We start from the raw sequence: 27985 nt of genomic DNA, 5'->3' as shown, positions 1-27985 counted from the left end.
TGCTGTGGAAAGAAAGGTTTTATTTTGTGAATGTGGCAGAAATCATGTAAGTGCTTTCAATGGGAAATAGGAAAAAATACACATAGGCCATTATAGTCTCTATTTTGAAAATTATAGATTATCAGCCTATCCCCAAAGGCACAGAAAAAGTGAAGGCTCCACTATTTGCTGATAAAGGCCTTCTGTGGGCCTGGGCTTGGTTTGGCTGGATCATGGTTTATAAAGTACTCTATAGGGTACAAGATATTGTTTTACCCCTGGAGCTTTCAGGACCCAGCGCCTTTTTTTCAAGGAATTTATAGATTTAAACAAATGTCTATCAAGCTTTTAGTGAGTAGTGTTTCTGTCCTGCAGTACAGGTAGATTCTTTACCGACTGAGCTATGAGGGAAGCCCATGTTTCTGTCCTAGGCAGAATTTAAAGTGAAAAGAGACTATTGGGGTGGGAGAAGTAGTGAGAAGAAAAAGCTATTACTTTCATTTAAATTGTTAAAAGAGAAAAGCTCTTCTTTTATCTGGGGATAAGGCATAGCTTGAAGGGTGGTGGCATGTTGATCAGTCCAATAACAATGGGTTTGGTCTCTATGTCCTTTGTCTCCCCCAGGGGTTTCAGGACAAAATTTTGCAGAATGGTGGTGAAGAACAGGAACAGCTCCATTTGGGCAAGGCCCTCTCCAACACAGGCCCGTTTCCCTGAAAGGAAGAGACAGTTCAATTAGCTTGTTCCAAATTAAATATTACAATAGCTCATATTCAAATATTACATACTCCTGACTGCCACTGAAAACATTGTTCAGAAAAGGGACAGGTCAGAAACTGCTAGATGATGATCAACTGGTTCAGTTCAGTTCAGTTGCTCAGTCGTGTCTGACTCTTTGTGACCCCATGAATTGCAGCACGCCAGGCCTCCCTGTCCATCACCAACTGCCGGAGTCTACCCAAACCCATGTCCATTGAGTCAGTAATGCCATCCAACTATCTTATCTTCTGTCGTCCCCTTCTCCTCCCGCCTTCAATCTTTCCCAGCATCTGGGTCTTTTCGAATGAGTCAGCTCTTCTCATCAGGTAGCCAAAGTATTGGAGTTTCAGCTTCAACATCAGTCCTTCCAATGGACACCCAGGACTGATCTCCTTTAGGATGGACTGGTTGGATCTCCTTGCAGTCCAAGGGACTCTCAAGAGTCTTCTCCAACACCACAGTTCAAAAGCATCAATTCTTCAGCACTCAGCTTTCTTCACAGTCCAACTCTCACATCCATACATGACCACTGGAAAAACCATAGCCTTGACTAGACGGACCTTTGTTGACAAAGTAATGTCTCTGCTTTTGAATATGCTATCTAGGTTGGTCATAACTTTCCTTCCAAGGAATAAGCGTCTTTTAATTCCATGGCTGTAATCACCATCTGCAGTGATTTTGGAGCCCAGAAAAATAAAGTCAGCCACTGTTTCCACTGTTTCCCCATCTATTTGCCATGAAGTGATGGGACCGGGTGCCATGATCTTAGTTTTCTCAATGTTGAGCTTTAAACCAGCTTTTTCACTCTCCTCTTTCACTTTCATCAAGAAGCTCTTTAGTTCCTCTTCACTTTCCGCCATAAGGGTGGTGTCATCTGCATATCTGAGGTTATTGATATTTCTCCCAGCAATCTTGATTTCAGCTTGTGCTTCTTCCAGCCCAGCGTTTCTCATGATGTACTCTGCGTATAAGTTAAATAAGCAGGGTGACAATATACAGCCTTGACGTACTCCTTTTCCTATTTGGAACCAGTCTGTTGTTCCATGTCCAGTTCTAACTGTTGCTTCCTGACGTGTATACAGGTTTCTCAAGAGGCAGGTTAGGTGGTCTGGTATTACCATCTCCTTCAGAATTTTTCAGTTTATTGTGATCCACATAGTCAAAGGCTTCGGCATAGTCAATAAAGCAGAAATAAATGTTTTTCTGGAACTCTCTTGCTTTCTTGATGACCCAGAAGATGTTGGCAACTTGATCTCTGGTTCCTCTGCCTTTTCTAAAACCAGCTTGAACATCTGGAAGTTCACGGTTCACATATTGCTGAAGCCTGGCTTGGAGAATTTTGAGCATGACTTTACTAGCGTGTGCGATGAGTGCAATTGTGCGGTAGTTTGAGCGTTCTTTGGCATTGCCTTTCTTTGGGATTGGAATGCAAACTGACCATTCCCGGTCCTGTGGCCACTGCTCAGTTTTCCAAATTTGCTGATCAACTGGTACAGTTCCTCTAACAAACCAAAATTTCTCTAAAGAGATTTATGCTCTTAATTCAGTAGTTCTCCTGGAGATTTATCTGTAGAAACTAGAGATTCACCAATGAGGATGTCACTTGCATTATTATTTATGACTCCGATGAGTTAGATGAAAACTAGACATACACCTATATTAGATTAATTAAACAAGTCATTGTACTGCTATCACGCAATGCCACCTAAACATGTTTGTATGGAAGATTGTTTAATACCACAGGCCATCTTGTAAAAACATATTAACTGTTATTTTTGAAAATACTAATCAAATAATTGACTAGGATAACAAAGTAAAAAAATATGTGCTGAGTGATCTTAAGTTGTCTTTATGACCTTATGAGAAATAGCAACTGGGAGCCAATCAGCTCTTGCAAAGAGGCAAGGGTATGTGGGGCTCTGGATTTCAGAGGGGAAGGAAGAGAATGAAATGACCAAAGTCCCTCTGATGGCCTCTGGCTCTAAGAATCAGAAAATTATACAATAATGTTTAGTCATTTTAAAAGAAGAAAGAAACCTGAACATTCTGTTTTAGAAAAATTGTATATTACAAAAGGGAGATCAATAGGTAAGAGTCTACAAAAGGAGGTCCCTTTGTTATCTGATAATGTGTGACATCTGGATTGAATTAATTTGCCTTGATTTCTTTAGAAACTGACATTGTACTTAGTCACCAGATAACAAAATAGTCCTTGAAAGAGTTATCTGATCCTATTGGTATACAGACTTAAATGGCTCCATCTTGATTTAGAGGGTTATAGCTGATTGATTTGATTAACTTTGTGATCATTAGTGGATTACTTACGTACATTCAGTAAAGCTAAAAGTTGTTCAAAAGGTTCATGTGTATGGTTTGGATGGTATGTATCTATACTTACCAATGGAAAAAGCCACAAAGTATTTTGTTTTCCTGAAGCTGCCATTTTTATCCAAAAAATGGCCTGGGTCAAACTTCTCTGGGTTAGGAAACTCCTTGCAGTCGTACAAGATGGAAGACAGTAACGGCAATACAGTAGTACCCTGGAACCAAGAAAGAGAGATGGAATGGCATGTTATCATACTTATCTTCAGTTCATAAAAAGCCTAACACTTTTAATTATAGTGGATTAAATAGGACCGAGCACTCTTGAAGCTTGTATGAGAGCTTTCTCACTGTCTTGTGTGAGAGTTTTTTCACACCCAGTATCATACAATACCTTTTATCGAATAATAAGATAGTTCTCTGGGGGAAGAGCAACTGTTACAGTCAATGTGCAATAAACAATTGTTCAAAAACTAAGATTTGCAGCTCATATTGTTCAGACATGTGCTTTACTAGAACCGCCACCTCAAATTGGAAGAGTTCACTTTTCACAATTTTTTTCTTTCTGAATTCAGGTGCGAATGTAAGAAAATACAGTATAGTACTTTGTAATCTACAAAATCCGTTGGCTCAAAGCCCACCTCCTCACTTCTAAAATGGCGTGCATGTGCGTATGTTTGTCGCTTAGTCATGTCCAGCTCTTGGTGACCCCATGAACTGAACTGTAGCCAGCCTGGTTCCTCTGTCCATGGAATTTTTCAGGCAGGAATACTGGAGGGGGTTGCCATTCCTTTCTCCAGGGGATCTTTCCAACCGAGGTATCAAACCTGTGTCTCCTGTGTTGCAGGCAGATTCTTTACTGTCTGAGCCACCATACACTTTCCTCTTTGCCCCATTAGAACTTGTGAGGTTTAAATGACAAAATGATAATGACCACTGATACAGGATGCTTCACATTTACCTGACACTGTGTTGAATTGTTTATAAATGTCATTTAATCCTCACTTCAACCATATTCACTAGGATCTTGTTTTTTTGGCTCATTGTATAAATGCAGAAATTGAGATTCAGAGAGAAGAAACAATTTACTTGTGGTTATTAGCAAGTGGCATAATTAGAATTTGACCCAACTTCTATCTGATCATAAAGCACCCCTATTTAAGCGAAAGCCTCCTCTTGCCATTTTACTTCATTTTTTATTTCCTGAAACATTATTTCACAATTTTTGGAGTAGGTAATACATGTACATAGTATAAAAAAAAAGTCAAGTTGAAAATAAGTTTCTTTTTCCTATACTCAAGTTCTTTGGTTTCCTTCTTAATGTAATCACTGCTATCAGAAATTTATTCCTATTTTATTATAGGTGGGGCTTCCCTGGTAGTTCAGATGATAAAGAATCTGCCTGCAGTGCAGGAAACCCAGGTTCAATCCCTGGGTCTGGAAGATCTCCTGGTGAAGGAATTGGCAACCCACTCCAGTATTCTTGCCTAGAAAATTCTGTGGACAGAGGAGCCTGGTGGAGTCACAAAGAGTCGGACATGACTGAGCAACTAACAGAGCAGAAACTCTTTAATATTATCAAAAGCACTTTCTGTATAAATGAGATTACCATGTGGTTTTTCTTTAAATTCTATTTCTATGTGAATTTTATTAAACCAAATTTTCTGGTGTTAGAGCTTCCTGTGTTCCTGATTACCTTCACTTGGTGGTGGAATAGCATTTTTAATGTGATACTAGACTTATGTGTTAATAGACTTTTGCACTGGGATTTGGCAGTAAGGTTGGGGGCTGCTTCAGTTTTGCAGTAGTCTGGTCAGGTTTGACACCTTTTCTTCTTCTTCTACACTCTCAAATGTAAAACCCAACCCCTTAATCACTGCAGAAGGCTGACTACATCCCGTGTCCGTGTGAAGGTTTTGATCATCGTTAACTATTATGGGCAGCAATGCCCCAAATGTCTGGTACATGAGATCTCGGGAGGAGAGAATTTGGGTTTAAGAAAGTTGACACTTGATTACTTTAGAGCTGCAGATACACTGTCCATCTCTTCCCGCTTTTTAAAATCTATCATGGAAAATCAGATTTCTGTTCCCACAAGATTCATACTAATGCCAATCACTTCTCCCTTAATATATCCTATTATATCTGAGAGTGTGAGGAGCGTTGGAAGCCCTGGGTTAGCTTCCCCATTCCAGGGAGGCAGAGGCAGAACCACAGAGGTGACACAATGGCCTGAGAGGACACTGCACAGCAGTGACGGATTTAAACCCAGGCCGTGTAACTCAGGCCTCGTGTTCTTTCCACGTCTCTCAACTGCCTCTTCCTGAAACAGCTACGATGCCTTTAACAGGCCCCATCTACCGTGCGGTGGAGTGGCACCATGTTGCACCTTCTATCTCAGCCAGCTTTCCCAGCCACCTCTAACCTTGGGGATGACATATTGTCTGAATTTCGTGTCCTGGACCACAGCATGGGGTAAGTTAGAAGGAACGAGGGTGACGTATCTTTGTATCTCATGCAACACAGCCTCTGTATAGGGCAGCTTCATCTTGTCCTTCATGCAGGGACTTCGGGTGCGTCCAATCACACGGTCAATTTCTTCATGAACTTTGGCTGCAGAGACATGAATCATGAATCCTGCTTAAGAGATATGTTCCCTGGATACTTGGAAATGCTTACAACATGTAAAGAAAGTGGCCTGGAAAAGGCTCCCAAGGTCAAAGACATGTTGCTAAACAACTCACAGCTCTGTTCTTCATAGAATTTCTATTTTTTCTTTTTTCTTTTTTAATTTTAGTATAAAATCTTTATTCTCAGAATATTCTTTTTTAAATTAATTTATTTATTTTAATTGGAGGCTAATTACTTTACAATATTGTAGTGGTTTTTGCCATACATTGACATGAATCAGCCATGGGTGTACATGTGTTCCCCATCCTGAACCCCCTCCCACCTCCCTCCCAATCCCATCCCTCAGGGTCATCCCAGTGCTCTGGCCCTGAGCACCCTGCCTCATGCATCAAACCTGGACTGGTGATCTATTTCACATATGGTAATATACATATTTCAATGCTATTCTCTCAAATCATCCCACCCTCGCCTTCTCCCACAGAGTCCAAAAGTCTGTTCTTTACACTTGTGTCTGTTTTGCTGTCTCGCATATAGGGTCATTGTACCATCTTTCTAAATTCCATATATATGCGTTAATATACTGTATTGGTGTTTTTCTTTCTAACTTACTTCACTCTGTATAATAGACTCCAGTTTCATCCACCTCATTAGAACTGATTCAAATGCATTCTTTTTAATAGCTGAGTAATATTCCATTGTGTATATGTACCACAGCTTTCTTATCCATTCATTTTCCGATGGACATCTAGGTTGTTTCCATGTCTTGGCTATTGTAAACAGTGCTGTGATGAACATTGGGGTACACGTGTCTCTTTCAATTCTGGTTTCCTCAGTATGTATCCCCAGCATTGGGTTGCTGGGTCGGATGGCAGTTCTATTTCCAATTTTTTAAGGAATCTCCACACTGTTCTCCATAGTGGCTGTACTAGTTTGCATTCCCACCAACAGTGTAAGAGGTTTCCCTTTTCTCTGCATCCTCTCCAGCATTTATCGTTTGTAGACTTTTTGATAGCAGCCATAGAATTTCTATTTTTTATATTGCTGCAAAGACCAGAGATTTCGCTTCAGGAAACATAAAAGCTGCATTAGGTATGTCTTTGGCCTCCTGCCTGAACTGGTTTGTCCTCCTGTACAGGTGAGGAGATGACCTCTGTGCAGGGATTAAAGTTTACCCCAGATTCCTGGCAAAGCAGCTGCAGAGGGAAAATGTTCAATCCTAACTCTAGTGGGAGCATCTCCTCTATCAGTATCATCCAGTCTCCTAACATTTTGTGGGAACAGCAAACACCATTTTGTTGAACAAAATAAACACTGGCTTTCTAAGACCTGTGCTCTGAGAACATGATTGAGAAAATCAAGCTAGTACAATTTCATTTTTGAATTTTAAATTATATTGGAGCTAAAAATCCCCTTTGGGGAGACTGATCCATTTTCAAGATGAAAAAACAAAGGCCTGTGAAGTGAAATAACTTGTTTGAGGTCACACAGTCAGGTTTTGGCGGCTGAGAATGAGAGTCCAAAATAGGAACCCATGCATCCCTCATCTAAATTGGACTGACTCTTCAACATTACATCATATATAGAAGAGCTGGGATTCAGAAGCTCCTCTGCTTTTAAACTTAAAAAGTCTTTGATTCGTAAAGGTCTGTCTTCCTTATCAGCATCATTTGACAGAATTTTGATCTGTAAAACCAAACCACATGGGTGGCCCTATGCATGATGCTTGCCAAAGCTGTCCAGAGAAAGAGAAGTTGTCACAGACTGTAGTACCTTCCCACCTTCACGAGTGCCAGCAGCTCCTATTTTATCCTAAATAAATACCTAAGATATTTGCTGTACCTTGAACCTCAGGGTATTTCATTAGGAGCAGGAACCCGTAACTCAGGGTGGCAGTGGTTGTCTCTACTCCTGCTGAAAACAGATTTGATCCACAGGTTGCTAAGTTTTCCAAGTGAAATTGAGACTCTGGGTTCTGTTTCTCCTGTAGATGGCAGAGTTAAAAAGAAGGCAACGGTTTATCAGAGCTCCAGGACCACACCCCATCACTAGTAATAGGCTTCATTTTGTGCATGGTAGGGTTTAAAAATCAGTCTTGGAATTGAAACTTCTGGTTCAAATCCCAGGTTAGTCAATGATCAGATATACGCCCTTGACAAGTTACCTTACCTCTTTACTCAACTTCATCATTTGTGATACTGGGATATAGAACAGAATATACCTCATAGGGTTATTGTAAAGATGAAAAGAGATACTGAGTGGAAGGTCTTGGAACAATTCTTATATACAAACACTCAGTTAATGGAATCTTCTTTTATTATATTTAATGAAAAAGACTAGATGATAAATTCAATGTGAGCACAGTGTAGAGAAATCACTGGTTTGGAACTGGTCTGTTTCCTTCAGACCAGTGATACAAAGCATGGGAAATCGATACTACCCCAGCCCTTTAGAGTATTGTAGTGAAGTATATAGAGGTCGATTAAATATTTTGTTAAACTACGATGAGTGCTATGAAAGAAAATTTCAGGGTAATATTTGATTCATCATTTTACTCCTTTTACCAACAATCATGGACTGATAGAGAGTTGGTACGAAGGAAAATTTTTAAATGACTGAATTAAAAACCTAGCTTTTTTTTTTTCCTCTTTCCCAGACAAACATCTAGTCCTCTGAGGGCCAACAACAAATTTTTCCATCAGAATGAAGAGGATATTTCAATGCACATTGTTGATAAATGGAGTGAGCTTGCATGTCTCTACTAACTCCAAGGAAATTTCTGAGAAGAAAAGAGAGCATCATCATGCCTTCCTTCAACATTTTTTCTAAGGAAGTCAAGCTTTCTAAATCAGCCCTCCCAGAGATTAAGAAGACTAAACAGGTTATTAGTAATTAACCATTTGCTATAAATTGCACACTTATGATACAATTGCACAGTGTTTTTCCTTTGCTTATTTATGTATATTTGGGGAATTTTGGCATGAAATTCAAAGTATTAGTTGCTCAGTTGTGTCCAACTCTTTGCAGTCCTATGGACTGTAGCCTGCCACATTCCTCTGTCCATGGAATTCTCCAGGCAAGAATACTGGAGTGAGCAGCTGTTCCCTCCTCCAGGGGATCTTCTCAACCCAGAGATCAAACCTGGGTTTGCCTGCTTTTCAGGCAGATTCTTTACCATCTGAAATAACGCTTTACTGGGGAAGCCAAACTTTGGCATAAACAAGGTTAATTTTACAGGGCTCAAAGAATTATTTTCAGATTTTAAGTTGTTACATATGTATATATATTGAAATATCCTTTTTTTCAGAAATACAAAAATTGAAATTATATTGGTTAAAAGTCTTGTGCACACACAAAAATATGGAACACTTCAGAAATGTGTGTGCCATCCTTGCACAGGGGCCATGCTAATCTTCTCTGTATCATTCCACTCTCAGAGTACGTGCTGCCAAAATGAGCACTGAACATCCTTTTGCAGTCTATTGTTTGTCACAGTTTTGACCGTTTTCCTACTGATGTTCTCATGGACATTGATGCTGGTATCTTAGCCAGTGATGTTCTAAGAGCTGGTGGCTGTGTGATACTTGCTATTCAATATGTTTAAGACCACCGATGGTTAATTATAATGTATTTCTTTAGAATCTTTTATCCACTGTTAGTTTTAATTAACGAAATTGTTCCATGGGAAAATACAATCCAGTGTTTATAATGTATTGGTCTATGACATACTCCCTGGGAAACATTGTGGCACACAATGGCAGACAATGGGTGTGCAAAGAAGATGTGTGTGTCTTTTAGCCACAGTAAGATAAATATATGCTCAGAAGCATGCATAAATATACATATATGTAGCTCATCATAAATATATACTGAGAAGGTTTCATTAAATGCTAGTGTCCAAGTACAGGAAGTAAATAGAAAAAAAAGGAAATAATATGTATAATATACATTTTTTAGAAAGCTTTTGAGTTTTTGCCCAACTAAAAAATTTATGACATTTTGATTCCACTTGTTTGACTTAGTATGAATAGAATACTAGATTTCTAATTTAGAAAAATAGATATGCAACAAGCAACAAAGGTTTATGTATAGCACAGGGAACTATGTCAATCTCTTGAAATAACCTATAATGGGAAATAACTTCAAAAATAATATATGTGTATATGTACAACTGAATCACACACATACAAAAGAATTCTACTTTTTGAAATTTAGTAAAGTTTATCTTATTGCCAATTTTTCTAAATGTCCTATGGACATCTAATAACAGCACACGAAAGACAAAATTTAAATATATTTGTGTAGGATATGATTAATATAAATTAATTAAATACAAATGTATTACATTTATATTATTAATGACATCATTCAAGATGCTTCTATTCTGATTTTTTCTGTACTTGATAAAATATTCTCAGAGAAATGTTAATATTTTTCACTGTGATTGTATATTTTTTCTTTTCCCTTATGTTTCTTCTGATTTTTGCTTTATGTATTTTTGTTTCTTTGTTGTTAAGTTGTCTAAAGGTTTATGATGTCTAAGGGGATGACAGAGGATGAGATGGCTGGATGGCATCACTGACTCGATGGACGTGAGTCTCAGTGAACTCCGGGAGTTGGTGATGGACAGGGAGGCCTGGCGTGCTGCGATTCATGGGGTTGCAAAGAGTCAGACACGACTGAGCGACTGATCTGATCTGATCTGATCTTCTTTTTGAATTGTATCCTTTATTGTTAAAAATATATCTCTTTGTTTCATTTAAAATAAATAAATTTTAAAAAGAAAAAAAAGAAATACAAAGGAAAAGGGGGGCTTTTCTTCTTTTAAAATTTCTGCACTATGAAAAATTTCTACTATTGTTAATAGCATACCCCACTGCCACAAGATATCAAAATATCAAGAATTACCAACATGGTATGATTATGCTTTCCTGCATTCCCACGGACTGATAAAATATAGTATTGGGGAAAGATGTCATGTACAATACCTGCTCCATCCTGCTGAGGAAACAGTCAATGTAGTCTCGAGGGTTATTATGATTCAGGGACTTTTGATGCTCCTTCACTTTTTCCAGAACAAAGTAGTGAACATCCTTAAGCCTTTTTGAAAATGCTCTGTGCTCTCCAGGGAGAGGCTTTATGAGTTTTGGCCATAGATTGTAAATCTAAAATGAAAACAAAAAATACACAAGCAATTCAGTTTGTGAAGAGACACCAGGGTTTCTAAGTGGAGCACCGAACTCTCTGCAGGGTCTGGCCAGGGAGAATCCCTTCCTCCAGCTTTCAAGCTAAAGAGAAGGGAGGATGACCGTCACATACACTAGAGTCGCCCCTTCTCATCTCCTGCTCAACCACCCTCAGCCAACCTCAGAGTAAGAGGGGGAGAATGTGCATAGGAGCCTTAAAAGAAATGCAGGGGACTGGGACATGACGTCTTCTTTTGAGGGAATCACCTCACAGAAGCGAGCAGAAGGCAGCCTTCACAGGTGCTGGTCTGAGTGACACTATACTAATCCACTTGACATAAGCCACACATGAGGGACGGGGGCGGTGCTTGCCTTGGCGCATGCTCATGGGACAAGGTGGGCAGCTTGCAGCTCTTTATCCTGCTTGTGGGCTCCCAGTGTGCCCAAGAGGTCAAGTGCAAGGTTAAATGGAGACTTGACCTTACCTGGTTCCAGAGAGAGCTTATTCGATTAAAATTTTCATTTAACAAATCCAGCAGGGAGTGAAGGGTCTTATCTTGGTAGTGGAAACGTTCGTTGAAGAGGATGGAGCAGATGATGTTGCAGGTAGCACAGGACAGGGTGACAGCAGGGTTAAAGGGCTGAGCTGGTGTGAACAAAAAACAACTCTAACATTTAGAATCTTCATCAGCCTGCATTAGGGTTTCAAGAAGGTGGCCTCCCTCCTCCTCAGATGGTTACTTACATTTTATTTTCTCTAAACTTCTTCAAATTAGGATGTAAGCATCTTCTACTAACATTAACACTCATGCTCTATAGTATTATACTATGCTACCACTGGTTGTTATTATTCAGTGAATATGGTGACAGTCATAAGAGGAGCAAGTAATATTATAGAATATTTACCATATACTGGATACTGTGTAAATGTTTTGCCAACTGTATTATCCAACCCTCAATCTGAGGTTTGATTTTTAGACGCATTTTTCAGATGAGGAAACTGCACCTTAGAGAAATTAAATAACTTGCCCAAATTTACACATCCAGTAAGTGCTGAAGTTGGAAGATGAATCCAAACAAAGGGATTCAAGGATCCTAAGTAACAGCTTTGAGTCATTTTCCTCCTGCCCCGCTTTTCCTTGCCAATGCCCTGGTTAATAGAGCAGATTGTGGACTGCTGAGCATCTCCTGAAGGAGGAGCTTTGGTGGGAAGGGCTGTGTGCGCAGTAGCCCCTTGGCCCAAAAGATGGTCCATGGAACAAACCCTCTGATTTCCTGAACTCCTCCACCAGAAACTGGGCCTCCTCTTGGATCCTCTCCTCAAGGCTCCTCTTCCCCATCCCAAAGTTCCTTAGGGTCATAAGGGAGAAGCGCCGCATTTGCTTCCACGTGTCTCCATTGCTGAAAATGAGTCCTAGGAAAAGAAGCAAAGAGCAGAAAAGTGGTTTTGCATCATAGAATTGGATGTCCCCAGAAGCTGATCTCTTGTGTCCACCCTGCGCTGTGGCCACTGCCCCTTACCAGGAATTTAGCAACTGGCCTTTGAAGAGCGCAACATATTCTTTGGTTTGGGTAAAATATTTGTCACAAAGAAAATAAAACCCAAGTTCTGGTCAACAGAGGACAAAGGTGATGGAGACAGGGGGCAGGATCATTGGCACATAGGGAACATTCCCAAGTGTGGGGAAGGCCATCTGTCTGGTTTTGTTAAAGATGGTAAAGACTGCCATGTCTTCCCACAAACCCCTCTCCTGAGTGTCTGTTTTTGCACTTAACATCCCTCTGACTTGTGGTTTAGTTCTACCCATGACTTCCTCTACTAGAGGATTTGCAACCCCACGGACTGTAGCCCACAGGGCTTCTCTGTCCATGGAATTCTCCAGGCAAGAATACTGGAGTGGGTAACTGTTCCCTTCTCCAGGGGATCTTCCCAACCTAGGGATCGAATCCAGGTCTCCTGCATTGCAGGTGGATTCTTTACCAGCTGAGCTACTAGAGTGGGTAGCCATTCCCTTCTCAAGGGGATCTTCCCAACTTGGGGGAACTAACCTAGGTCTCCTGCATTGCAGGCGGATTCTTTAAGGTCCGAGCCACTAAGGAAGCCCGTATTAGAGGATAAGCAATTGCAAAGCAGAGTAATAGGGAATATGCATGTCTATTCACCTCCAAATTTACTACAGCTGTTAGCTAATCTGAACCAAAAGGAACTCAGAAACAAAGGAACTCAGTATGTTCACACCAAATGCTTTTTCATTTCTTCCTCTGTATATGTCCTGAATTTCCTATTTCTCTCAATGTACCATGTTTCCTAGTACCCCAAACCCAAACCTCAGGGCATTTTTCACACCCCTCTTTCCCTATACAGCTGCATTTGGTAAATTCTGTTGATGCCACCTTCAAAATGTCTTTCTCATCTGTCCCTTCTTGTCAATTCAAACTACACTACCACACTTGAGCTTCTAAGGTTATGATCATCTTCAAACCAGTTTCCTAGATTTAGAGTTTCTAGGTTCCTCAAAATCAAATACGAGGACAATTTTTCTGGTGCTAAAAAGCATTCAGTGGATTTCCCTATACCCACCTCTCACCATAAAGAAGGCTGAGTGCCAGAGAATCAATGCTTTTGAACTGTGGTGTTGGAAAAGACTCATGAGAGTCCCCTGGACAGCAAAGAAATCAAACCAGTCAATCTTAAAGGAAATCAGTCCTGAATATTCATTGGGAAGACTGGTGCTGAAGCTGAATCTCCAATACTTTGGCCACCTGATGCGAAGAGCTGACTCATTCGGAAAGACCCTAATCCTGGGAAAGACTGAGGGCAAAAGGAGAAGGGGATGACAGAGGATGAGATGGTTGGATGGCATCACTGACTCCATGGGCATGAGTTTGAGCAAACTCAGGGAGATAATGAAGGTCAGGGAAGCCTGGCGTGCTGCAGTCCATGGGGTCGCAGAGTCGAACATGACTTATCGACTGAACAACAACAAAAAACAACCCCCTACCTCCCCAGCCGGTCTCATTATGACACCTTTAAACTCTTCAAAACTTTCCATCATTCTCCCCCTTGGCTCTAACTCTGAACCAAAAAAAAAAAAATCAAAAAATTAAAACAGAGATTAGTGTATTAAGACTATGGACTATGGTTATTGGTTCTGGGCTCTAGAGTTAGGCAAACTGAATTCAAGTCTGCTCCAAAAGTTTCTAATTTTGATGAGCAATTAACTTCTGTTGCCTCAGCTTTTCATCTGTTGAATGGAAATAAAAAATATCCTCCTCATGGGGCCATCATGGTAACTGAATATGGTAATACATGTGAAACCCCTAGCATGGTATCTGGCACACAAGAAGTATTTAATAAATACTAGCTATTATATCGGAGAAGGCAATGGCACCCTACTCCAGTACTCTTGCCTGGAAAATCTCATGGGTGGAGGAGCCTGGTAGGTTGCAGTCCATGGGGTCGCTAAGAGTCGGACATGACTGAGCGACTTCACTTTCATTTTTCACTTTCATGCATTGGAGAAGGAAATGGCAACCCACTCCAGTGTTCTTGCCTGGAGAATCCCAGGGACGGGGGAGCCTGGTGGGCTGCCATCTATGGGGTCGCACAGAGTCGGACACGACTGAAGCGACTTAGCAGCAGCAGCAGCAGCAGCAGCAGCTATTATATAATTATAGTTATTACAATAATAATTCAAGTCAATAATAATCCAATTATTATAATGTCTAACATTATTATTGTCTAACATTATAATGTCTAACATTATTATGACTAACATTATTATTAGATAATAATAATGTTATTATTATCTAATGTTAGATAATGTCTAACATTATTATTATTGAACTTTAGGAATATTTTCATCTCTTCAAATTTTTAACTGTTTTTACATCATCTTTAAATCAAAAGGCAATCATAAATGTGGCAAAATTATTTATTTAATTCTTAATTAGACTTTCAAATATTGCTGTGTCTTTTGCACTTCATTTATTCTTCCATTTATTTAATAAATTTTCATTACTTTCCTGTGACAACAAAGGCATTTTGCTCACCATCCCGCTCTACAAGGGTTAGATCATTAGCCACTGCAGTCACTGAAAGGCATTTAGGGTGGAGATCAGGGATGAGGTACCCTGTGCTCTGGGGAAACTGACAGAATGGGCCTTCATATAGTTAGATATTTTCAGGAGAAAATTTTATGATCTCAATTTTATTCATTTTCTCATCCTTAGAAAAGCACTAAAATCACTTCAGGAGACATCCAATCCTTGTGACTAGGAGCAGCCTTCTACCGAGATGGGTGTTGATTGCAAGTACCCCCTTCACCAAATCATTTTATATACTGACTTTCCCGTCTCGCTCTTCAGAGCTCTTCAGAGCTCTTCAGAGCTATCTGAGGGGCTGTCTCCTGGGCTGCAGGCCTCAGGAAGTCCCCAAATAAAAGTGAACTCACAGCTCTCACGTTGTGTACTTTTTGTTTAGTTGACACCTGCTATGCATATAGCAGATCCTAAAAATATTACTACTGTGAACGTTCATGTTTATATTTTCCCACATCCTGTATTATCTCTCAAGATAGTTTCTACAAACAAATTCCTCCATCATTGTGAATGTCTCTTTGGAGAAGTTTGGTTGTTAAGGGGCAAGAAACCTGGGGCAGTAACTCAAGGGGCTTGTGAGGTGAGTGCTAGGGAATCCTCACATGCTCCTGGGAATGGTCCAGTGGAGAGTGAGTTTATCAGTCACAGTCCAACCAAGAAAAGAGAAGCCTCTCTAAGTATTTAAAACAAAGGAAATTTAATCCAGGGAATTTGTTTTAGGGTGATGGAAACACTGAGAGGTTAAACCAGGGACAGCCAGACAACTGATAATTATCAACAGCAGAAAACTGCTGCCATCTTCCCATGGAAGGGACAAAGGAGCTCAATGGCTGGGGTTACCTGGCCAGAATTGGAACCAGAGTGGTCCTGTTCTGAAGGAGCTGGAGTTATGGGGGACATGCAGCTCTTGTAAGAGATGCTATCTGAGGCACAGACAGGGGGACCTCTGGCTCTCCTTCCATTCCCCAGCCTCTTGCCAGTGCCTCTCTTTAGTTGATCTCAGCCAGAGCCAGCTGTGGGAATTTCAGTCTGCAGTACCTGTAGCACTGGGAACCAGGGCAAATAAGGCAAGAAAGGCAAGTGGCTTTTAAGACAAAAGGACAGCAATGGATAATCTGGGATGGAGAAGGCACTACCAAAGAAGTAAGATCCTTGGGAAGGTGAGATGCTATAGGGACATTTGTCTATTGTAACCCAGGGAAAAAAGCAGAGTGTGGGTGCAGAGGCAGATAGACCTACAGATAAAACGTTAAGAAACAGAAAATTCCTTTCTGATGCTTCTGTTGTTACAATGAGTTATGATACAATGGTTCTAAGAGAGGAAATGCATAGTGGGGGTGTGAATACGAGTAGAAAAAGGAGCCAGACAGAGAAACATGTAGTAAGAGGCTAATTGAGGTTTAAAGGTATTAATTTAAAGGGAAGTCAGTGTAATTATTGAGAGAATTTCTCTAGCTGTGTTTATCTTCTGAGTACAAACACAGAGAAGATGGTTGAATTCTTCCAGGGCTCACGTAGATGCCAGGTAAAGGTGATAGCGGGAGAGTGCTAAAATATTTTCTAGGGACTGATTACAATAAGTGAGCTATGTGAAAGCTGCTTTGATTCACTGATGCTGTCAGTTAAAAGTTTAAGGCCAAAGCTCTTGATAATATCTATTTCAGAGGGAAATCTGACATCTTGTTTTTGTTGTGTAATCATTAAGTTGTGTCCAACTCAGTGACCCTATGGACTATATAGCCCACCAGGCTCCTCTGTCCATGGCATTTCCCAGGCAAGAATACTGGAATGGGTTGCCATTTCCTTCTCCAGGGGATCTTTCTGACCCAGTGACTGAACCTATATCCCTATTTCTAAATTAAAAAGCTTTTGGAGAGTCGAGATCTGCGATTATACATATGAATCTCACACACAGAAGTCAGTCTCTTCTTTTCTATGAATAGAGTTCAGCTTTGGTCCAGGGTTGTCTGTGACTCAATGCAGAAGTCTCTCTAATTCTGGCCTCCACTGCAGGAACACTTGGCTCCAACTTAAACTTCTGTTCTTCGGGTTTTCTTGTATCAGTGCTAAGGTGACACTTTCCTCTTCCACCTGTTTGTTGAGGGCAGATTGCATTTCCAGAGTGAACCACAGCCATATCTCTCACCCCTCATTCTCTTCTGTAGTGTGCCCACCACCCCTTCCCCATCAAGAAAGGAAACCTAATTCCTGTCCATTTGGATTAGGGTTGGCTTTTGGGAATTACTTGCAATGAATAAAATGGTTCTATGTTCTGAGATTTGGTCTGAAGAAGCTTCACAGCTTGAAATGCTCACATGCTTCCTCAGGATGCCCCCTCCTGGACTCCAGGTACCAGCGAGAAGCCCAAGCTACATGGGCAGGCCACTGGCAGATGCTCTGTTGACAGGCCCAGCTGAGCTCAACCTTTGGGTCATCCCCAAAAGCCAGACTTGTAAACGAAGAAGCCTCCATGTGATTTCAGCCCTCAGCTATTCGAATCACCCTTAGCAGCTTTATTTGGGAAACACAAAAGGATATCTGCTAAGGCCCAAGGCCTTGTGGATCAGAGAAAAGCCAATTCCACTATGTCTTATTCAAATTCCTGATCACAGAGTCCCTGAGCATTAAAAAGGCTGGGGGGTGGAGGGTACTGTTTTACATCCCTGAGTCTGGGGTGGTTTGTCACACAAGAGATAACTGGAATACTTTCCTATTTTTCTCGCTTTGTTCAGAATGTATACCTATAATGTAAATGTATTTTAAAACATACACTTCTTTATCGCACCTGCATCCCTGCTGGTGGGTAGTGTTCCAAGGAAGCAATGCCCTCTCCACACTCACTGTTTTGGGGCAAGTATGTGCACGGGTGAATAATTACATAGCTGTTTACTTCTATTTTTGTAAACTAGATTCCTCAATAGGTCTCTACAGTTTATATGTCCGTAGATATAGTAGATTACTTTCCAAAAATGTTATAGCATCTGCACTCTTCCAGGGAAAGAATGCGGAGAAGGCAATGGCACCCCACTCCAGTACTCTTGCCTGGAAAATCCCATGGGCGGAGAAGGCTGGTAGGCTGCAGGCCACGAGGTCGCTAAGAGTCGGACACAACTGAGCAACTTCACTTTCATTTTCGTGCATCGGAGAAGGAAATGGCAACCCACTCCAGTGTTCTTGCCTGGAGAATCCCAGGGACAGGGGAGCCTGGTGGGCTGCCAAATATGGGGTCGCACAGAATCAGACACGACTGAAGCGACTTAGCAGCAGCAGCAGGTAAAGAATGAATGGCTATTTAGCCATACCTTTAAGAGTACCAAGTTATTTTAAATTTTGTATTTTAGTGAGTGAACAATGGCATCTAAAACTGGTGTATAGATTGAATGAGTAAGGTAAAGTAAGGACTCGAGCTGTTGCAATTCACCAATGAGATAAATGTTTAAAGATTAAGACACTGGGTAAAATAGTGAGTTGATGGTTAACAGGAAATATTTCAACAACTTGATTAGTTAGACACAAAATCTGCAGTGCTATATTACACAGTTCAAAGATCACTAGGCCAGAAAGCTATCTGGCATTTTAGCAGATATTTCATTTACAAAGATGTTATGGGTTGAATTGTTTCCCCTCAAAATACGTTGATGTCCTGGTCCTGGTATCTATGAATTACAGCCTTATTTCTAAATAAGGTCATTACAGCCAATATAATGACCTTATTTGGAAATAGGATCTTTGCAGAGGTAATCAAGTTAAAATGAGATTAGTGAAAGTGAAAGTCACTCAGTCCTATCTGACTCTTTGTGACCCCATGGACAATTCTCCAGGCCAGCATACTGGAGTGGGTAGCCTTTCCTTTCTCCAGGAGATCTTCCCAACCCAGGGATCGAACCCAGGTCTCCCGCATTGTGGGCGGATTCTTTACCAGCTGAGCCATAAGGGAAGCCCAAGAATACTGGAGAGGGCAGCCTATTCGTTCTCCAGTGGATCTTCCCAACTCAGGAATCGAACTGGGGTCACCTGCATTTCAGGCAGATTCTTTACCAACTGAGTTATGAGGGAAGCCAAATGAGATTAGGGTGGGTACAATCCAATATGACTGTTCAATTCAGTTTAGTTGCTCAGTTGTGTCTGACTCTTTGCAACCCATGGACTGCAGCATGCCAGGCTTCCCTGTCCATCACCAATTCCCAGAGCTTGCTCAAACTCACATCCATAGAGTGGGTGATGCCATCCAAACTTCTCATCCTCTGACATCCCTGTCTCCTCCTGCCTTCAATCTTTTCCAGCATCAGGGTCTTTTCAGATGACTCAGTTCTTCACATTAGGTGGCCAAAGTATTGGAGTTTCAGCTTCAACATCAGTCCTTCCAATGAATATTCAGGACTGGTTTCCTTTAGCATGGACTGGTTGGATCTCCTTGCAGTCCAAGGGACTCTCAAGAGTCTTCTCCAACACCACAGTTCAAAAGCATCAATTCTACACCACTCAGCTTTCTTTATGGTCCAACTCTCACATCCATACACAACTACTGGAAAAACCATAGCTTTGACTAGATAGACCTTTGTTGGCAAAGTAATGTCTCTGCTTTTTAACAGGCTGTCTAGGTTAGTCATAACTTTCCTTCCAAGGAGTAAGTGTCTTTTAATTTCATGGCTGCCATCACTACCTGCAGTGATTTTGGAGCCCCAAAAAATAAAGTCTGTCACTGTTTCCACTGTTTCCCCATCTATTTCCCATGAAGTGATGGGACCAGATGCCATGATCTTAGTTTTCTGAATGTTGAGCTTTAAGCCAACTTTTTCACTCTCCTCTTTCACTTTCATCAAGAGGCTCTTCAGTTCCTCTTCGCTTTCTGCCATAAGAGTGGCGTCATCTGCGTATCTGAGGTTATTGATATTTTTCCCTGCAGTCTTGATTCTAGTTTGTCTTTCTTCCAGCCCAGTGTTTCTCATGATGTACTCTGCATATAAGTTAAATAAGCAGAGTGACAATATACAGCCTTGACGTACTCCTTTCCCAATTTGGAACCAGTCTGTTGTTCCATGTCCAGTTCTAACTACTGCTTCTTGACCTTCATACAGATTTCTCAGGAGGCAGGTAAGGTGGTCTGGTATTCCCATCTCTTTATGAATTTTCCACAGTTTGTTGTGATACACACAAAGGCTTTGGCATCATCAACAAAGTGGAAGTAGATGTTTTTCTGGAACTCTCTTTTTTGCTTTTTTGATGATCCAGTGGCTGTTGGCAATTTGATCTCTGGTTCCTCTGCCTTTTCTAAATCCATTTTGAACATCTGAATGTTCACAGTTCACTTACTGGTCATAGTCAACCAAGAGAACCACTGGTCATAGCAAACACCCTCTTCTAACAACACAAGAGAAGACTACACAAGGACATCACCAGATGGTCAACACCAAAATCAGATTGATTATATTCTTTGCAGCCAAAGATGGAGAAGCTCTATACAAACAGCAAAAACAAGACTGGGAGCTGACTGTGGCTCAGATCATGAACTCCTTATTGCGGAATTCAGACTTAAGTTGAAGACAGTAAGGAAAACCACTAGACCATTCAGGTATGACCTAAATTAAGTCCCTTATGATTATACAGTGGAAGTGACAAATAGAATCAAGGGATTAGGTCTGATGGAGTATCTGAAGAACTATGGACAAAGTTTCATGACATTGTACAGGAGGCAGTGATCAAGACCATACCCAAGGGAAAAAAAACTCAAGAAGGCAAAATGGCTGTCTGAGGAGGCCTTACAAAAAGCTGAGAAAAGAAAAGACACCAAAGGCAAAGGAGAAAAGGAAAGATATACCCATTTGAATTCAGAGTTCCAAAGAATAGCAGGGAGAATAAGAAAGCCTTCCTCGGTGATCAATGCAAAGAAATAGAGGAAAACAATAGGATGGGAAAGACTAGAGATCTCTTCAGGAAAATTAGAGATACCAAGGGAACATTTCATGCAAAGATGGGTACAATAAAAGACAGAAATGGTATGGATCTAACAGAAGCAGAAGACAGTTAGAAGAGGTGGCAAGGATACACAGAAGAACTATACAAAAAAAATCTTCATGACCCAGATAATCACGATGGTGTGATCACTGACCTGGAGCCAGACATCCTGGAATTCTAAATCAAGTGGGCCTTAGGAAGCATCACTACAAACAAAGCTAGTGGAGGTGATGGAATTCCAGTTGAGCTATTTCAGATCCTAAAAGATGATGCTGTTACAGTGCTGCACTCAATATGCCAGCAAACTTGGAAACTCAGCAGTGGTCACAGGACTTGAAAAGGTCAGTTTTCATTCCAATCCCAAAGAAAGGCAATGCCAGAGAATGTTCAAACATGACTGTATGCTTCTAGGAAGGGGAAACTTGGACACAGAGACATGCAAACAACAGAAAATGCCATGTGAACATGAATCAGAGATTAAGGCAATACATCTACAAGTCAAGGAACAAAAAAGTTACCAGAAAAGCACCAGAAGCCAGGAGAGAAGCAGGAAACCTTTTCTCCCTCACAAGCTCTCAGAAGGAACCAACCTCACTAACGTCTTAATCTCAGATTTCTAGACTCCAAAACTGTAAGACAATAAAATTCTGTCATCCTAAGGTTTGTACCCAGTTTTTGGTACATTATGACAGCCCTAGGAAACTAATACAGAAGGAAAACTAAAATACCAGTGAATGGCTTTTCTCTTTGTTATTTTCCAGGATAGAAAGTTTTAGGAAAAGAAAAGCTGAATTAATGGCAACCCACTCCAGTATTCTTGCCTAGAGAATCCCATAGGCTAGGAGCCTGGCAGGCCACAGTCCATGGGGTCACAAGAGTTGGACACAAGTTAGTGACTAAACCAACCAATCACCATTACAGGCATTACAGGCAAGTGAGAAGCCTGTAACAATAATTTTATAGGAAAGTTGAAAAACCAACATTCTCAGAGTTGTGAAAATGGCAATTTTTTCCCCCTCTTGAGCTCAATCACACAACTGCACTCATCTCACATGCTAGGAAAGTAATGCTTAAAATTCTCCAAGCCAGGCTTCAGCAATATGTGAACCGTGAACTTTCAGATGTTCAAGCTGGTTTTAGAAAAGGCACAGGAACCAGAGATCAAATTGCCAACATCCACTGGATCATGGAAAAAGCAAGAGAGTTACAGAAAAGCATCTATTTCTGCCTTATTGACTACGCCAAAGCCTTTGACTGTGTGTATTGCAACAAACTGTGGAAAATTCTGAAAGAGATGGGAATAGCAGACCACCTGACCTGCCTCTTGAGAAACCTGTATGCAGATCAAGAAGCAACAGTTAGAACTGGACATGGAACAACAGACTTGTTCCAAATAGGAAAAGGAGTACGTCAAGGCTGTATATTGTCACCCTGCTTATTTAACTTCTATGTAGAGTACATCATGAGAAATGCTGGGCTGGAAGAAACACAAGCCGGAATCAAGATTGCTGGGAGAAATATCAATAACCTCAGATATGCAGATGACACCATCTGCAGAAAGTGAGGAGGAACTAAAGAGCCTCTTGATGAAAGTGAAAGAGGAGAATGAAAAAGCTGGGTTAAAGCTCAACAACAGAAAACTAAGATCATGGCACCCACTTCCATCACTTCATGGGAAATAGATGGGGAAACAGTGGAAACAGTGGCTGACTTTATTTTTTTGGGCTCCAAAATCACTGCAGATGGTGATTGCAGCCATGAAATTAAAAGACGCTTACTCCTTGGAAGGAAAGTTATGACCAACCTAGACAGCATATTCAAAAGCAGAGACATTACTTTGTCAACAAAGGTCCGTCTAGTCAAGGCTATTGTTTTTCCAGTAGTCAAGTATGGATGTGCGAGTTGGACTCTAAAGAAAGCTGAGCACCAAAGAATTGATGCTTTTGAACTGTGGTGTCAGAGAAGACTCTTGAGAGTCCCTTGGACTGCAAGGAGATCCAACCAGTCCATCCTAAAGGAGATAAGTCCTGGGTGTTTATTGGGATGACTGATGCTGAAGCTGAAACTCCAATACTTTGGCCACCTCATGCAAAGAGTTGACTCATTGGAAAAGACCCTGATGCTGGGAGGGATTGGGGGCAGGAGGAGAAGGGGACGACAGAGGATGAGATGGCTGGATGGCATCACTGACTCGATGGACATGAGTGTGAGTGAACTCTGGGAGTTGGTGATGGACAGGGAGGCCTGGTATGCTGCGGTTCATGGGGTTGCAAAGCGTCGGACATGACTGAGCAACTGAACTGAACTGAGCTCAATCCAGCCCAATACCTTCTGCTCCAGTTAAAAATTAATTTCAGGGTTTCCTTGGTGGTAGTGGTAGAGTCTGCCTGCCAATGCTGGAGACATGGATTCAATCCCTAGCCAGGATATATTCCACATGCCACAGAGCAAACAATCCCATGCACCACAAGTATTGAGCCTGTGCCCTAGAGACCAGGACCCACAACTGCTGAGCCCACGGTGCAGCTACAGAAGCCTGCGTGCCCCAGGGCCCGTGCTTCACAGCAAGAGAAGCCACTGCTATGAGAAGCCCACGAACCACAACAAGGAGCAGCCTCCACTTGCTGCGACTAGGGGAAAGCCTGTGCAGCAATGAAGATTCTGCAGATACAAATATAAACAAATAAAAAATTAATTCCAAACCTCACACATAGCCAACGTAATCAACTTGTTTTTTAAAAAAAATGGGAAGAAATAGAGGGAAGGTTTGGTTGCTTCTTTAGGTAAGCATGTATATCTAATGTAAGAGAGATTAAAAATTGTTTCTCTTTCATCACTTAGTACACTGCATAATATTTAATTAATTATTCATAAATATGCTTTGAAAAGAATTAAGTTTCTATTTCTTTGGGGCTTGCAATTTTACAATTTTTAAATGGATTAGAGGAGATTTTCAGGCTGTCCTAGGTTTTTTTATTGTGTAATACTTCATATGTCTAAGTTTTGAAACATAGTAAGAAAATAATTATCTGTGAGCCTGTTGTCCCACTGAAGAACTTGAACTTGACTAAGTACCACTGTAGCTCCCTGTGTGTTACCACTCTGATCTTACCACCCTCTCTCCACCCCCTCACTCCCACGTCTCCATCCCCCCACCAGTCCCAAACCAGGAGCTGACATTGAAAACACAGTAATTTCTGTACCTAGTCATCTGTTTGTTGTTGCTGCCACTATGTCACTGCAATCTTTGTACCCTGTGAAATGACACCCCAAACATGGCTCTCTAAATTGTAAGACCTTTGGGTAACAACTTTTATTTTCAAAATGTTCCCAGATTGCTTTTTTTAAAATCACAATCATATTTGCAGATTTATCCTAAAGGGAACTTGGAGTCTGTTTTTGATGTTTATCTCAATAGAATTATCGGAGTATCTGCTGTACAATTAAAAAAAAAAATCTGTTTTTTGTCCCCATTCATGGGACACAGCTTCTAAATCCTTGGATTTTCCCACTTCTAACACAGAAGTTTGTTATTCATGCTGAGCCTCTGGGATCACACTTGAGTTTATGATAATGAGGTAACTCATGGTAGATTCCTTAACACTGTCAAGATGGAGTTGGCCCCAGAAAGATGAACTTTGTATTTAGAGAACTGAAGCTTTCACCCAAGTGATATCAGCCAGACCTTAGGACTTTCAAGGAATGGAAGAAGCTAGAGACTGAGTTCTATCAGATGGCCAATCAATCAATCAACTGTGCTCAAGTAATGAAGTTCCAGTGAAAACCTCCCGACACCGAAGCTCTGATGAGATTCTGGGTTGGTGAATATACCAACACATTGAATGGGCAATGCATTCTGATTCCTTGCAAGAGAATGAATACAGAAGCTCTGCATCTGGGGCACTCCTAAACCTTGTCCAACGTGTCTCTCCATTTGTAGCTTTCATATGTAATAGAATTGTGATTGTAAGTATGGCATCTTCCTGAGTTCTGTGAGTCATTCCAGTAAATTATTGAACCTAGGTGGTCATGGAAACCCTGAATTTTTAGCCAGCTGGTTATAAGTGTGGGTAATCTGGAGACCTCTGAACTTGTGGCTGACAATAGAAGCGAGGGTAGTCTTTTGGAGAATGATGCCCTTAACGTAAGGCTTACCAGGTGGTCACTAGTGGTGAAGAAACTGCCTGCTACTGTAGGAGACATGAGACCTGGGTTTGATTCCTGTGTCGGGAAGATCCCCTAGAGAAGGGCATGGCAACCCACTCCAGTATTCTTGGCTGGGGAATTCCATGAACAGATTAGTCTAGCAGGCCACAGTCCATAGGGTCACAAAGAATGGGACATGACTGAAGCGACTTAGCAGGCGCGTGTGCGACTTAGCATGCACGTGCACGCGCGCGCGCGCACACACACACACACACACACACACACACACACATACTTAACATATGGAGTATGGACTAACTCTGAGTAGTTAGTATCTGAATTGCAGTGCAGTATTGCAGCATCTAATTTATTGCTTGTTGCAAAACAGATACTCATTAGGTTAATCACACTTTTTTTCTAAAAAGAATTAACTTGTATTTTGAAACATACCATATCCTCTCTGGGTATCGTCAATAATAGGAAAATGTGCTCTGCCAAGGAATTCATCACCTTGGTCAATTAGAGCTTCCTTCACCACTTCATATCCATGTAAGACCACAGTGGTCTGGGATCCAAGGTGCAGAGTGTAAACAGGTCCATATTGTTTGGCCAACTGTAAAGAGATGCAAACAACTATAAGGGCTATTGTGAAATCTCTCCATTGGAGGCTTTGGTGGGAATTAACTAATGATTCACACGTAGCTTAGACTTTGCTCCATTAAGTTCCTTTCAGTCATTTAACCTGGGCTACAGTCATGGATTCATTCTTTCCTTCATCTATACATGCAACCACTGAGCAATATAAATATTTACTAAGCAATTATATTCTGTCAGACATTGTGCCGGGAACCCTCACGGAACTTAGAGTCTAGTGGAAGTAACAGGCGCAAAACAAACTACATTTGCAATACAAGCTGCACATGATTCTATGAAAGTGGTAAAGAATGTACTTATGCTAGATGATAATGGGAAAACTTAACAAAATAGATGAGAATTCTATGAGGAGGTGACGTTTAAGAAAAAACTAGAGATGAGAAGGAAGCAGCCATGACAAGACAAAGAGAGCTTACTTAGTAGGTATTAAAAAGAATGAAATTACATATTTATGATAGCATTGTGTCAAGGGGAAAAATAGAGTACTAAAACAGCTGCCAGCTAGGGATTTGTTTTCAAATGTATTTTACATCCATGCATGTGAATTTAAAGTAGCCATTTGAAAGTACTTATGTGAAGATGTATGATGGTATGGAAACATGTTCATGTTCTAAATAGTTGAACAAAAATAAAGTTACATTTAAAGATCCATATGCATATTACAATCCTCCATTTTTTTAAGTAAAATTCTTAAATGGCAAAACTTACTGAACTTGCCACCTCTTTTTTCTTTCTGCCTTTCCTACACTTTTTAAAACTTACACTTAAATGGTAGAGAATTTTGCTACTTTCTGTTTTCTCTGTCCAAGGAGAATGAAACTACTTTCTTGGTTCCTCTGAAGGAGTGTCTCTCTGTACTTTGGGGCACAAAACATCAGGCCCTTCCCTTCCAACCTCACCCTCAGCTGATGATGTTGCTCCCTATTTCACAGAGATAATAGAAGGAAGAGAATGTCCACGTGCTGCTACCATAGCTTCTTGTTCACTTGAATCTGTACCCATATACATAGTTCTCTGTTAATATAAATGACTCTCCATGCCCCGAAAAAGGCCCAATCCTCCAGCTTATGCACTGGATTCCATTCCCTTTTAGCTATGGCAACTTGACTTTCCTTTTTTACAGCAATATTGAACATCACCCTATTTCTCTTCCTCCCCCAGTCCCTGGCAACCACCATTCTACTCCCTACTTCTATGACTCTTTTAGAGTCCCCATGTAAGTGAGTTCATATAGTATTTGTCCTTCTGTGCCTGGCTTCTATAATTTAGGATATCCTCCAGGTTCATCAATGTTGCTGTCAGTGACAGGATTTCCTCCTTCATTAAGGGGAAATAATATTCCTCGGTATGTGCGTGTGTGTGTGCGCGTGCACATTGTACTTTCTTTATTCATTGGTCAGACGACAGTAATTAGGGAATTTTTGGAGAATGTATACTTGCACAATGAACTCAAAGGAGTGAATGTCAGTTGGGGAGCACAGCTGAGTTGTGTCAGAGCAAGGTGTGAGGATCACTCTTCAAAAGGAGGATCACAAATTATCCCATAGATTAGTCTGAAATAGTAATAATAACATAAAAGGACATTATTTACATTTTTTTTTTTACATTTGATTGTCTTTTGGTTAGTGTTACATGCAGAGAGGTTTAGAAGATTTTTGGTTAAAATATGTTCTGACTTCAGAATTTTCCCATTCACTAGAATTCAATCTGTATCTCAGGTCAGGTTAACACACTTCACTGTCACCTCTAAAGTGATCCAATTCAGAAAAAAATAAAGGGGGTGGGGGAGAACATCTGTCTTGTAATACAGAAATAGATACACCAAAGTGCCTTAGCAGTGAGTAAAACTATTAATAAGAAAAGTTAAAGATGACACAAAGATAATCTGAAGGTGACTCCCCTTTACCTGGAGATGACCAGCCCCTAATAAAACCCCCTTACCTTGGAAAGAGATGCAGGGATGTCCTTGAGGTTTAGTTGCATCAGATTCCCAATGATGGGAAGGGGAGTTGGACCAGGAGGGAGCTTTCCCAAACCTTTGTGACTTTTCTTCCACACAAAAAGAAAAACCAGGCAAGTGACACAAATCACAAGAGCAAGAGTAGTGATTTCCAGTCGTTCCATCTTGGTTACTCGGTGTTAGTAACTGTTTGGGTTGCTTGTTAGCAGAGTCTTGTACACACCCGGGGTATGATCTCTAAGTCAAAGGCTGGTCTGAGTTCTTGGACTTAGCAAACAAACAACCTGGAATTGGT

The 27985-nt window shown here is 40.9% G+C and overlaps 1 protein-coding gene and 1 non-coding gene across 2 annotated transcripts; both read right to left on the bottom strand.

Annotated features, from left to right (window-relative positions):
- Positions 1-27985, bottom strand: LOC113884309 (cytochrome P450 2C23-like). The gene is made up of 9 exons (XM_027528808.1): positions 27672-27985; positions 25527-25689; positions 12139-12288; positions 11360-11520; positions 10677-10853; positions 7531-7672; positions 5486-5673; positions 3137-3278; positions 1-692 (listed from the first exon to the last, which is right to left on the bottom strand). The coding sequence occupies exons 1-9, from the start codon at positions 27852-27854 to the stop codon at positions 511-513; spliced, it is 1488 nt and encodes a 495-aa protein (XP_027384609.1). The 5' UTR covers positions 27855-27985; the 3' UTR covers positions 1-510.
- On the bottom strand, positions 9043-9149 carry LOC113884714. Its single transcript, XR_003508988.1, has one exon. It is a non-coding gene; the product is annotated as a U6 spliceosomal RNA (small nuclear RNA).

The sequence above is a fragment of the Bos indicus x Bos taurus genome, chromosome 26 (genome assembly GCF_003369695.1).
Source record: "Bos indicus x Bos taurus breed Angus x Brahman F1 hybrid chromosome 26, Bos_hybrid_MaternalHap_v2.0, whole genome shotgun sequence".
Taxonomy (NCBI): domain Eukaryota; kingdom Metazoa; phylum Chordata; class Mammalia; order Artiodactyla; family Bovidae; genus Bos; species Bos indicus x Bos taurus.
Note: the sequence above shows the minus strand (reverse complement) of the source record. Positions and strands in the feature narration are given on the sequence as shown.

Coding starts and splice junctions, on each gene's coding strand:
- LOC113884309 (XM_027528808.1), bottom strand. CDS start 27,854: ATGGAACGACTGGAAATCACTACTCTTGCTCTTGTGATTTGTGTCACT. Junction 25,690..27,671: donor TCCCTGCATCTCTTTCCAAG/GTAAGGGGGTTT, acceptor ATCTCTTTACAG/TTGGCCAAACAATATGGACC. Junction 3,279..5,485: donor GACAATATGTCATCCCCAAG/GTTAGAGGTGGC, acceptor TCTTGGTTCCAG/GGTACTACTGTATTGCCGTT.